General features: G+C 32.6%; 1 protein-coding gene across 1 annotated transcript; it reads right to left on the reverse strand.

The window, feature by feature from the left end:
• Window positions 1–1124: 1124 nt before the first annotated feature.
• Window positions 1125–3639, reverse strand: LOC113716102 (PHD finger protein At2g01810-like). The gene is made up of 3 exons (XM_027240399.2): window positions 3417–3639; window positions 2962–3205; window positions 1125–2866 (listed from the first exon to the last, which is right to left on the reverse strand). The coding sequence occupies exons 1-3, from the start codon at window positions 3637–3639 to the stop codon at window positions 1243–1245; spliced, it is 2091 nt and encodes a 696-aa protein (XP_027096200.1). The 3' UTR covers window positions 1125–1242.
• Window positions 3640–14403: the final 10764 nt, after the last annotated feature.

Genomic DNA, 14403 nt, shown 5'->3' on the forward strand with positions numbered 1-14403 from the left:
GAGAAACGCGTGGGGGCTTGATAACTCCTTCCTTGGGAAACTTCATTGTCAGAGGGAGAGTTCCTTGCGGATTCCCCCCTCTGAGAGTGCAACTCCAGTACCAGATTCCTGAGAGCTGCCATCTCCTGCTCGAATTGTTCCTTCTGCTCCTTCATCATGGCCTTGACGCTCTCCTCTAGCCTCCTGTTATCTTGAGATCTAGTACCTTCCGCCATTGTTACTTGAGCTGGTTTTACCCAGCTCTGATACCACTGATGCGTAAGGTAGTAAAAATCTCACTGATAAAGGCTCTCAATCAGGGATTGGAGAATGGGAAGCCAATCCGAGAAAGAGAGAATTGATGTATTGAGAATTAGGGAAAGGAATACAAGATGAAATACAATAGAAAGAAATATGATTCTGAACTGCCTCTTCCTCCTAGCTCCCCTGCTTTTATACCAATCATGCGCTGACCTTCCTTATTCGTATCCCAGCTGCTCAGCCGACTTTCCATTTTGGTAACCACCTAACAGAATCCAGTTGGCGTAACTAACTTGCATGGCTCTTGCCTGCATGGCCCAACCAATTCGCATGGAGCCATTCCTAGCTGGCACTAACTCTGACGTGGCCTAACTAACTGCACTGACCTGAGCTTTATTTCCACATGGATATTTTAGTCACAACAAAAGTTAAGTTACTCCTGCCTAGTACAATATTTTGCATCTTATACGACGTCGAAATTATGAACTCCCGGTCCCATAACTTGCTTGCCGCCACAAATGGTAAATTTGGCTGGTAAAAAGCCATTATTGCTGTTTTTAACTTGATTTGGTAAGTTGAAACAAAATTTTTTTAAAGAAAAAGATAAATACATCTATTATTAATCTTGAAGTTCTTGAAATCAAAAAAAGTGTTCAAGTTGTTTCTAATAGTTCATAATTTGCGATGAAGTCAATAATATATTTATGTATGTATATAGTTCATAATTTGTGATGAAGTTAATAATACATATATATTTACATACATACATAGATATATACACCTTCAAGGAATAAAAACCAGGTACTATGATCAAGCAAAATTGGGTAAGATAACATGATTTACTGCTGCAACAATTTGTCTACATAGTAAATAGGAAGAGAAACAATACAGCAGAGGCACTGTAAACAATAAGAGTTCTAAATCTCCCTATACCTTTCCTGAATTGCTGTTTATGAGGATTTTTCTCTTTTTCTTGATTTGGCCAGCTACCTTCTATATTTCCTATTTCCTACGTGATACAGCTACACAATCTGAGCACAGAAAATCTGAGGGTGCATCCTCCTTATCAGCAATGCCACTGCACCTTGTATGCTGAGACACATTGCACACTTCACAAGTTGCCAGTCTCTCCCCATCATCATATTTAGCCCCGCAGCAGCAATCCACAGTCAACCTTTGAGCTCCATCTTCATATCTCAGTGTTGTTCCCAAGTCCAGCCCCGAACCCCTCACCCAAACGGGACTACTGGGCTCAATGCTATGACAAACCACCTTATTTTCATCTATTTTCTTCAGGCCTCCAATTTGACTCGCTACAAATTTGTCCATAATGCAATATGTATCCCTGAATGCAGCTTGAGCAACAACTTTCAGTTCACCTATGGTACTAGAAAGAGGTACAGCAACAACTACAGCTGGTGATAAAGGCCTCATCAGTTCTGTCTCTAACTCATCAAAACTAGGAAGGAATAGGCATGATAGTGCAATTAATGGATCCAAATTATGTTCCTTAAAACACCATTCTTTCACAAAATACTTGGAATCCATGATAGCCTTAGTTGCCAAACTTAATGGATGAGTATCTCTGTAACCAAATAGCACACTCCTGTACAAGTACAGAGCATCCTCAGCCACACTGCATTCCATAGTGTCATTCTGTGCATCTTTAATCAAGCTTTGAATTGGGAGTTCAAACTTTTTGGTTGATGGTTTTTTTGTTCGAGAAATGCTTTGGTTTCTAATCATGGGATTATCCATTGAATGTACCACACAATCAATCGGCTGAGTTTCACCCAAGCACTCCCTAGCCTTGTCCTGCAACTCTCTCCATGGCATGGTATTCTCCTCATCGCTATTTTCTGTCAAAATATTGGCAGTTACCTCTGATGCATGCTCTACTCTTTCTTCAGGCCACTGGCAATCTGGTTCAGCCTCTTCAAGAACTTCTTGAATGCTAAATTCGAATCTTCTGGTAGATGAATTAAGTGAACGACGAACAACATAATTGCCTATTGCAAAGCAGTTGACAGATTTGAGCACAAAATCAATCAAACCTGTATCTCCAACACATTTTCGTAGCTCTTCACGCATTTCATACCTGGAAACCCCATAATTTCCATCACAACCCCCCTTATTTTGTTTCAGCAGATTCACAATTTGCTTTAGCACATGCTCAACCCTCCTTGCTGGCCACCTACAGCTGTTAGCTATTGAAGTCACAAGTGCATCAAAACTTGTTGGCTCTTCATTGTCCCTCCTCTTTAAAACATGTTGGCAACTACTTTTAACCACTTTGTTCTCTATTTTTCCCTGTACTCGAGCTCGCCCTCCAAATCCAAGCATGAACTTCAACAAATCACTTAAGGTAATCAATGGAATATCCGCCACGCCTCTATACTTATTGATAATCTGCTTAATTCTTCCTCCTTTGCTTTTATTCTTGAAATCAGAAATAATCTTATCAAGGTTTAATGACCTCAGATACTCAACTGCCGACTCATACTTTCCCTTCCTAACTCCAAAAGTTCCATGGCTAAATTTGTAGCCCCACTTACCGTACCAACTCTGCCCATATCCAACAACATACAACAATCTCAGATTTATTTCATCCCGCACTGAAACTTTCCTGCAAGCATCACCTCAATGTCTCAGATTCATCACCCACAAAAATTACTGTAAAATACACATTGAAACCACAAAAGAAACATTCTGAAACATCACCTGGTGCAAAGTGTTGAGCAAATTCGATCCCATATGTTCATAGCATCAGTTTCACTGAGAAAATTGGATGGCGCTTTGACTCCATTGATGCAAATCAGATGTCCATACCCGTTGCAATGGATCAAACCGTACAAAATATGAGTTCGAACATCCAAGAAGTTGTCCTTCAATGGCTTTTTCCAATAATCAACTTCAGGAATAATCAGATGATACTTTCTTTTAGATACAAAATGATGACCCCATCCTACAAAGCATGATCAGAAATTCAAAAATTCAAATGTCCCTTTTCAAAATTAACCCAAACCATCAAGAAAATGAACAAGAACTCCACCAAATTCAACAAGCCAATCAAGAATATCACAATCCATCCAGAAAATTTGAAAAACAGTTAAATTAAGTAAAACCCAAGATTTTAAACAGTAAAAAAAAAAAAAGAAAAGCGTAACAAAACTTGCCACTGAATTTGCAGTAATCGCAGAACGGGTCAAGAGATTGCTCAACGGTTTCTTCAAAGGTGTAGAAGGGAAAAACGATGCCCTTTTTTTCGTTGATCAGCAGAGTGGACCATGAAGCCATACCGGGAACTGCATTATCTTCAAATTTTTCTGCAAATTCTTGAAGAAACAAACGGATATTTTCTCTAAATGGACCATAATTAAGATTCTTAAATGAGCCCATAATTGGAAAACTGTCAAATGGAAAGGGGATTTTAGGGTTTTTTCTTCTCATTCTTTTACAGGCTTCAAAAATATTGTTAGCCATTGCAGAAGAAAAGCAGAAAACTGCAAAACCAACTCAAGTGTCTGGTTTTTCAAATTCTTGAGAGGAAAAGAAGCTTAAAGAATCATGGGAGTGGCAGTGAAATTACAAATGTAGCCTCTTGGTGGCGGGAATTAGTGCATTCATTTGATGCAATTGGAGTAATACCAATCTTGAGGGTAATTGTGTAATTTGGTTTGTTTTTGTTTTTTGAATTTTACTTTTTAATTTTTCCAGTCACATGGTTTGAGAATCATGTTTATGGTATGAACTATGAAGCAAATTTCACTTTAGTGACTTTTTAAAAAAATTTTCACTTTTTTACCGCTGAGAACCATTAATCCCTCTTTTTTGAACTATTGGAAAAGGGATAACTTTGGTTTTACCTTAGCAATTGAGTTCCCAAATTTCTCTACAAGCTTGCCTTAAAAACTTGCCTGGAAGGAAAAATGATTTGTATTTGATTGCCAGCAATTATGTTAATTATGTGTCATATTTGTAATTCATCAAATTTTAGACTTAGGAGGTAAGGTCTTTTGGTCCACTCCATCAGGTACTCAAAATGGTGAAACAAATGATCTTATTTGGTATAAATTAGAAAAGAAATGTTATCTTGTTTAAAAAAAAAAAAGTAATTAATGAAGTTTAGCTGTTAATTAATTTGTAGGTTGATTATTATTAGCATTTCTCAGTCTATTAATGCCAAGTTGAACATGGCAATTGCTATTAAAAAAACAATTAAGCATGGTGACTTGTTTCAGCCTCATATCAGTTAAATAGGTAAGAGCTAGTTAAATAGTCGTAACAGATTTACTAATACTAGTGTTTTGACCCGTGCTATGCACGGGATTATATTTCAAATCAAAATGATATTCTATATATTTATATATTATGGTACAGAATAATAAATATATATACTAAAAATTTTAAAGAAGTGATGCTTAATATTTTGGAAAAAAATTAATCTATAATGATTTACATGATAAAAAAATTGTTAACGCATTTAAGGAGAGGGTTAAGTTGGATGGTAAGGTGAGAAGAGTTTTCTTAAAAAAAATTAATTTATCAATATCTGACAAAACATATTATGTTATACTCATATATCAATACTCATAATATAAAAAAATAAATTATAACCAATTTATTTTCTTCCATTTTTAAAAAAAAATCTTTCTCCTATCTTGTGTCCCTATAATTGTTGAATGCATTTAGATTAGTATTTTTCATAAACTTTAACGTATATTTAAAAAAAAATCTCCGTAATACGTGTTTTTAGAATTCTCAAAATTATTAAAAATCACCATCATTTCTTTCTTTCCTTATCCGACACCTAGTCATAAGATACCTCCTACGACTTTCATATCTTCTATCATGGTACCACTCTCTTTATTATTTTTTTTTTGTCATTTCAGTCATATTCCTGCAATCCTCTTTCTTCCTCTCTCCCTTTTCTGCCCATTCTCGTAATCCATATTTTTGTTTCAACCTTTCCTGCTACTTTTTAACTTCTCACTATTTTTTCCCTCCGTCCCCCCTATACCTAACCTCTAAATTCATATCCCTGCAACCCAATATATTTAACTTTACCTATCATAATGAAAATATAATTTTGAAAATTGATTACAATGGTTGCAATTATTAGTATCTAATAATGGGAATGAAAAACTGATAATATCTATAATATCATCAAGTACTACAATCAATATATATATATATATATATATATATATATATATTTAACATAGCAAATACATATTTACATATGAAGAGAGCAATAAGAATACATAAATAATTAATGATATCAAAAGTTATCCTTAGTGTTTGGGTTCTGCACTCTTATTCAAATCTAATGTCAAATTTGGGCCCAATAATTAAGTAGTATTTTAGGGCTGAATGTTCTATATCTTTCTCTTAAACTATAATGTTATTTTTTTTAAAAATTTTGGTAGAATTGGTGTTGTTATTATCATTATTTTTTTATCAAAAATGAATATTTCAAAAAAAAAATTCCACATTAAAAGGCTAGTAGTACTTTGTTTTTTATTTAGTGATTTCGTAATTAGGATTTCACGAATGGTACCATTCTTGATTTTTTAAATCCACAACATTATTTCATGAATATTTTTTATTTAATTTTACCCTTTTACTTAGAATTACTAAATTAAAAAATAAAATATTGTCATTTACTTTTTTACTTTTACTAAGTTTGGCAATGCTTTCTTTTTATTTACCCTCCCACTAATAGACTTCAAACCAAATTCCTATATAAGTGGAGTCACTACTTTTTTAAATTAGAAAGATATGGAAGCCACTTCTTACTTAAGAAAATATTATTTGCACTCTATTTTTTATTATTTGCAATTCCACTATTTGTTTTATCATATAGTATAATTAATGAAAATTATATAACCAAAATGATTATTGAAGTGTGAATAAAAAAAATGGAGTGTAAATAATCTTACTTATTTAAATTAGTAAGAAAGTATGAAAAGATGTTATATTTGTTATCTTTTCTTATGGTCTTATAGAAGTTTTAATTGTTGTAGAATCATAAATACCGCAAGACAATCGGAAACGTGATGGGTTGAAGTTCAAATAGGATAACATATATATTAACCAACAATTTGAAATGAAATGATTTTAAAAGGTAACCAACAATTTCAAAAGTGAAGAGTAGATGTGGAAGTTGAAAGGAATATATTTTATAAATTAAATTAAAAGTGAAATGCTAGAAAAATGAAATTGATAGTGAGAAAATGCATGGAAACTTGTTGCTAAAAATCCCTTCTCAAATTTATATAAATATAGATTTCTAATTGGGTTGTGAAATGTTGATAAACAGAATCATAATCAGAAGTACAACAAAAAAAAAAATAGAAGCCCTTGAAAATCTATTAACAGATGTGGAAAAGGGTTGAAGAAATATGTGATAAGGATGAAGAAACAGGTGATAAGGAAGACAGCTGCAAGATACCAAAGATATACTCCTTGAAGGACTTAAAATCAAGCACTATTATCAAGCAAAATCAGGTGAGATAACATGATTTACTATTGCAGCAGTTTGTCTAACTTGGAAGAGAAACCATACAGCATTCATTCCAAAAATTGTCACAACATGTTACAGCAGAGGCAATGTGAACATCAAAAGTTGTAAACTCTCCCGGTACCTTTTCTATTTCAGTTACCTATAACTATACTATTATAAATATTCACTTGTTTTTTAGTTGACCATATTCATTTGTTTTGTTCTACCTAGTCAGTGGAGTAGCTAGTGGAGTTGGTTAAATTAGTGGAATTAGTGGGATAGCAAGTAGAGTTATTTTAAACTCTATAAATAGAGCAGTTTCATGTTAGGAGTTGAGTATGAACTTTACAAAGAAATAAAGTCTAGTCCTTTGTTTCTCTTAATATTTTTCTCAATAATTGTATCAATGGCACTAGAGCCAGGTTCATGAGTGAAAACAAAAGTGAGTTGTGAGAATTGTATTGATAAGTCACAATGGCCACCTACATTTTTGTGTAGTTAGCAATTCCCTACTTTGATAGTCACTATAATCATTGGAGCATGCTAATGGAGAACTTCCTGAGGTCTAAGAAGTATTGGCAGGTTGTCGAATCTGGAATAGCAGTGCCAAAAACTGGACTAATATTGTTAGGGATGCAGAAAATGGAGTTGAAGCATTGAAACTGAAGGATTTTAAGGCCAAGAATCACCTTTTTCAAACTATTGACAGCCATCTTGGAGACAATTCTTAGCAAAGGTACCTTCAAATAGATTTGGGACTCCATGAAGAAGAAGTGTCTAGGAAATGCAAAGGCAAGGGGGTGTAGCTTCAAACTCTTCGGACCAAATTTGAGATTTTACGCATGAAATCAAGTTAGTTGGTCATAAATTATTTTGCAAGAACGATAGCAATCATTAAGAAGATGGGGATTTATGAAGAAAATTTGTAGAACGTCATCATTGTCGAGAAGATCCTTTGATCAATGATAGCAAAATTTAATTTTGTTATATACTCTATAGAGGAATCGAAAGATATTGATGCACTTTCAATTGATGAGTTGCAGAGCTCTTTATTAATTCATGAGCAAAAAATTAACCAGCAAGAGAAAAAGGAGCAAATATTGAAGGTTTCAACAAAAAGTCACCCAACATTGAGAGGATATAGGGGACAAGGCAAAGGCAAATGCAGAGGCAGAGGAAACAATGATCGTGGCAACCAACAATAATAACTCCAACACCAAGAAAATCAATTTTCGAAGTAAATTGATAGTAGTAATATAGTTTAAACTAGTAAAGTGATAATAACCCATATATATATATATATATATATATATATATATATATATATTTCAGACGACATATTTTTAGAAATGTAAAATTAATTAGAGAAAGTAAATAAATACAAGAAAAGGTAGGTAAGATTAATTAGAAAAATGTATATAAATGCAAGGAAGGGTAATGATCATTAGGATGTGAATATACATGGTAGGTTAGATTAGAAAAACCCTATATTTATTACATGTTTTTATATATATTAAATATAAAAATTGAAAAAGTTTAATATAGAATATTATCTATTAATGAATATACTAGTCAATTTTTCCGTGACACTTTTTGACTAAACAAACACAAGAATTTATATTTTCTAACATCATTTTCTTGTTAATCAAACACATGTTAAAAAATTAGTTTTCTTTTCCTTTACCTCATTTCATTTCACTTTTTTTCACAGCGCACTTTTTTACAGGACTTTCCCTTCAAACACACTTTCAAATGCATCGCAATGGTACGTCACCGTTTTCTATTAGAAATTTCGGCCTACTGTGGGGAATGGCGTTACTAAATTTGTTCTAAATGTCGTTAATAATGTATATTTGATAAGACTATGAATTGTACTCGTGTGGCTCTTATTCCAAAAATACCAAATCCAGAAACTAGGGTTGCAAACGAGTTGAGTCGAGTTGAGTTTTGGACTAATCGAGCCGAGTCTCGACTAAATTTTACCAAACTCGAACTCGAGTTTGAGCTCGACGAGTTGGCAATTTAAAGCTCGAGCTCGACTCGAATCGATTCCAGTCGAGCTCGAGCTCGATCTCGAAAAAAAAAATAATTATTTTATTTTTTAAAAAATAAATAAATAATTTTTTTAATAAATAATAAAATATTAAGGATATATATGTAATTTTACTATTAAAATAAGAAAATAAGAAAATAAATATATATATATACTTAAAATTAAAAAATATATACTTAAAATTAAAAAAATAAAAAATATTATATATATACTCAACCTCGCGAGCCGGAGCTTAATATTTTGAACTCAAGTTCGAGCTTAATTTTGACTCGAGCCAGCTTGAACTTGACTTGAGCCGCTTGCGAGCGGATCGATTCGTTTGCAGCCCTACCAGAAACCATCCTCCAATTTCGACCAATTAACCTGTGTTATGTGGCCTATAGGAGAACAGCTAAGGTAATTGCTAATCATCTCGGCAACGTCTGCAATTTCAAAATTCTAATCTGCCATTCTTCCAGGTTCGTCTTATTACGGACAATGTTTTAGAGCCTATGAATCATACCATTTTATAACATGTAAGTCGTCTAGAAATGACTCATGTCAATCATGCTAGATATGAGTAAAGTTTTGGGGAAATGGTTGTCTCTAAACCTTTTTACTATTGTAGATTTAGTCCATAGTTTTTATTTTTAGACAATGTGATACGTGAATTTATTTTGTGCTTCAATTATGGATTTCGATGACAGTGCGACTGCCTAAAATCGATTTGAATCCTAATTAACTAACTAAATAGGAGTATTTTGGAAACGTTACTCACGAAAGTACAATAAATTATTTTGTTACATTTTTTACCTTCTAAAGCTCATTGCTACTCCTAAGGATCCAAAAGTGGCTGAAATAATTTTGTTTTCTTCTTCTTCAAAGGTGGCTGAAAACTTAACAGTAGTGAAGGAAGCACTTTTGCTTGCTAGTCAGCTGAATTTCTACTCAGTAGTTTTTGAAGTTGACGCTGTTAATGTGATTGGTGAAGCAGTCAACTCTTGTAACGAATACTCCGCATATGGCCCATTCTTAAGACTCATTGTCTTGCTTTGATCTAGTTTGGGTTCAAAGGAAGGCCAATAGAGCTACTCACACTCTTGCTAGATATGCTCGAAACATTAACTGTCAAGCTGTAATGATGCATCAAGCACCTAATTTTCTTCAGCCCACTTTGCTGGCTTACTTTCCAAATATGCATTAATAAAATGCATATTTTTTGTATAAAAGAAAACAAAGGAAAAATGAAGTTTTAGTCCCTAATTTTCCACTTGTACAGTTTTAGTTCTTAAAGTTTCAATAAAAATAACTTTGGCCGTTAATATTTAGCTTCTCTATATTTGGTCCTTAATATGTTTATGTATGTATGTATATGTATGTGTGTGTATATGATTATATATATGTTCTATTTTGACAATTGACATATGCATATGTATTTCCTATTTAACAATATTATATTGTACCATACAGAAGTGTGATCTTATGATTTAAGTTAATGACAACATATTTGGCATAACATGACAGAATTGACACTTGTCAAAGTTCAATCCATAATTTATCAAAAATGCTCAAGAAAAGTTAAAAAAGATTAGGCCAAAGAATTCAAGTTTAAATATGGTTTGTAACAACAATTGGTGAAAGTTTAAAACGTAACAGCATTGTGTTGTGAGTTAAACAATCAAAGCTTATAATGAATTTTGGTACCCAAAAAAAAAATATTGTTATTATAATTACATGCAAAACACCCGTGGTATATCAATATTCAAAAAGAAGGACTTTAAAAATAGGCCTAAGAGGTTCTAGTTTTGTGGTGAAAGTTGAAACCTCACCTTATCCTGAGTTCTAATCTTTTTTTTTTCCTTCTCTGCTTTTTAAATGCCACTCTTCCCCTACTAGAAAAAATTTTTTAAAAAAAAGAAGAAAATTTTTAAATAAGAGGTTCCCATGCAAATGCACAGTGAATAACTGGTTATACCTATAACGGAGCCCGGGCTTTGCAATAGGAGATGAAATTGAAGATAAAAGAAGTCTTTCATAAGCTCTTTTGCTGTGTAAAATTTGGTTCTTTATAATTAAACATGTTAATTGAAAAAGGAAAGGTTTAAATTTATAATGGTTGCAAACATAAATTGATTGAATAACCATTGGACTATTTTCCTGAGCACGACGTACAAGAAGAACAAAGATTGCACCTACATATAATGTTACACATGGAAGTACAAAAATTAATTCAATGGTACAACGTTACATATGATCAAAAGAAGAAATTAATTCTCTACCATAAAAGTAATAACATGAAGAACTATAAAAATCAATCAAAGATAAGTTTAACTAGGAGAAAGAATGATAACATTTTTGAGAGAACAATCAGGTGGAGGGAGGGAAGGAGGGGGTTTGGGGAGGGGAAGAATTCTTCTAGGAAAGGATATTCTAAAAGTGAAATAAGATAGTTTCCTAATATACGTGGAAGTGTGGTAGACTAATCATCCAACGAAAAAAAATTCGATTCAAATGACTTATGATTCGGACTTGGAGACTTCCACGCGTACAAGTCCCAAACTTCCCGGACGTGCAAAGTTCAAACTTTGATATGCATACATTGATTAGCATAAAAATTCAATGAAAATCACGTCTTTAATCCCTTTTTTATTCCAAATTCCTACAACGAACACAAATTACCCAACATCAATAGAATCCATAATATTTGGTAAAATAAAAGAGAAAAATAATCATAAAATTAATTATAAAAATGCAACCTATTAGAGAACAATTAGGTGGAGGGCGGGAAGGAGGGGGGTGGGGGAGGGGGGGAAGGGGCAAAGAAGGCATTAAAACCAAATTCTACAAAATGTTATATGTACAAAATATAAGAAATTGGGGTGACCACCCTTACCGGTAGGCCCCTCTTTTTGCTACTATTTTACATATAATAATAATAATGTGCCTAGGACCAAATTTTTTTAAATTAATATTTTACATATTAGGGTGACCATTCTTAGGATGTGTTTGATAAAACTGAAAACTGAAATCTAAAATTTAAAATTCAAAATCTGAATCCGTTAAATTATTCAATTGTTAATTCATAAATTTAATATATTTTAAGTGTATATCACATTAAATGATAAGTGAAGAGATTATCATTTATTTTTTGGAACAAGTTTTGCCTACAAAATTTAATACTACTTAATTAATTCAGATGTTTAATTTTTTATTATGAATTAAATTTAAATATTATATTATATATTATCAAACAATTCCTTAGTCGCCATCCAAGATTAATTTCGATAACTATCTACTGCCGTTGACTATCTTACACGACTTGCATTGGTTAGCAACTATTTCAACGATAGATCGGTGTCCTTCAAACTTTAGATCGTGTCTTCTGAACAAGAATGCCTAGAATTGAAGTCTTTGTATATATGTTGTTTGCTTGCTCTATGATGAATCTTTCACATGTTATAATTACTGAATTTGTTAGTTAAAATGGTTCAAAACGAAGTGAATTTGCCTCAATTTTTAATTGAGTACCATTTGAATTGTTTGACTATGAATTTTCCATTTTCTTTTGAGTATTATTTTTGTTAACGACAGGATGTAAATATTCCGTAATAGTTATTTCTAGCTGGCAGTTCATATTCTTAATTGCAATTTCGTTAACAAAGATGCTTGGTTTATCCTTTTCTATTAATTTCTTTTATTCCTATTTGTAACTTTTGCTTTTTTTTTCTTTTATTTTGATGTGTATTTTTATTTGTGGTTTTCGATTTTGTATTTCTCATTATTAATCTAGTTCAACAGTATTAATATCTTCCTACCAACCATGGGTAGATAAAGAGATTTGATTCGGAAGTTTTAAGAGATTTCATTCGGAAGTTTGTCATAGTTATTGCCATCATAATACAAATACAACTAAAGAGGACGTTGTTTTATATTAATAAGTATTACCATAAATAAAATTGAATGAATTACACCATAAAAATAGGGCATGGTAGGAAGTACAAAAACTAAAAGAATTTTTTGCAAAAATTCCAAAGCACTAAGGCTCACCTTATTTTTATAGTGGTAGTAGTATTAATAATAATAATAATATTTTAAAAACTTTATTTTACAGTAGTAGTAGTAGTAGTAGTAATAATAATAATAGTAGTAGTAGTAGTAGTAGTAGTAATAGTAATATTATTATTATTAATATTAAAAAAAATTTGAACCCAAAACATCTAATACCTAAAATCTCAACTTTAGTAACTAGATTAATGCCTCATCAAGTGATGTCATCATCATCATGATTGGATCAGATTTTTGCTCTTCTGGATCAAGATTGGAATATACATAAGCCAAAGCGTGAAATCCCTAGTTTGGGAGTATGGGAAATTGCAAACATTCACAAATTCGATCACAAAAATATTATCTTTGCATTTTATGAAGAACTAGAGACTAGATCTAGTTATTCACCATAAGAATAGGAAAAATAAGACTAGCCTAAACCACTATATCATGAGAATGAGTTTTGGAACATATGGAAGTGAATTCCTAGTTAAACATAAGTAGTAACAAGAGATAAATCTATTCACTTATATCTTTTGTGCTTTAAGTGGATTCTATATCTCCAAACTCAAATATTTAGGATCTGTTTGGTTGGAAGTAAAATGTTTTTCTTGGGAAAATTGATAGGTTGCAATTTTATCATTTATTTTATTATTAATTTTCCCTATTACCTGACCTAATGTGGATTAATTGCTAGATTCTACTCACTTTTGATATTTTGCATTTATTTCAGGGAGTAGAACGAAAATATAATAACAGGTGCTAATTTGGCAAGAAAAGAGTTCAGATGATAGAGTTTGTCCTAGGGGTATTTTGGGAACACAAAAAAGACGTGAGCCCTTTGTAATTTGGGCTGAAGTCTTCCTTTCTCCTGTGGGCCGCCGCACATCTGAGGAAGGCAGAGGATAAAAACCAAACAAATAGCAGAGAAAGAGGACGGTTGGCTTCCTTAGCTTTTCGTCATGTAGTATAGCTTTTCACTTTGACTTTTCCATGGCTGTTTTTGAGTAGTGGCTCCCTGCGGATGGCAGGGACCATTAGAATGAAACAATCACTTTTGTAGTTCAGCTTTTCATTTGATGATTCAAACGAATTGGGTCCACTAAATCGGAGACCATGCCCGCAGCTTTTGCATCAGTTTTGTATGGGTTTTTCTCATCAACAATAAGCTAAACTCTTTTATCTAGTCAAGGGACAACGGATGCTTTGGGTCATCTAAAATTGTGAGATCGATTTAATTTTATCTTTTTCTTTTATTTATTGGTATTCGCATATTTCTTGATTGCTATGCTTATGATTAATTAATTAATTAATTGTCTTGGATTCAGATAATTAGTTGATTGGGTAATCTATTGTCAATTAGGGCATTAAATCCGTAATTGTTTAATTGCTCTAAAATAGTGACAACTGGCATGATTAGGTTTGTGTCAGGGGAATACGCGGGCTAATCTAAAATAACCCTGGTAGTGCGTTATTTGGTTAGAATAGGGCTCCTCTAATACGTAATGCAATTGGGGAATTAAATTCTACGGGCGTACCTAGGATTATTTCTCAATTAGAGCAGTGATTAACGGGCGTACCT

Source organism: Coffea arabica, chromosome 11c (genome assembly GCF_036785885.1).
Source record: "Coffea arabica cultivar ET-39 chromosome 11c, Coffea Arabica ET-39 HiFi, whole genome shotgun sequence".
NCBI lineage: Eukaryota > Viridiplantae > Streptophyta > Magnoliopsida > Gentianales > Rubiaceae > Coffea > Coffea arabica.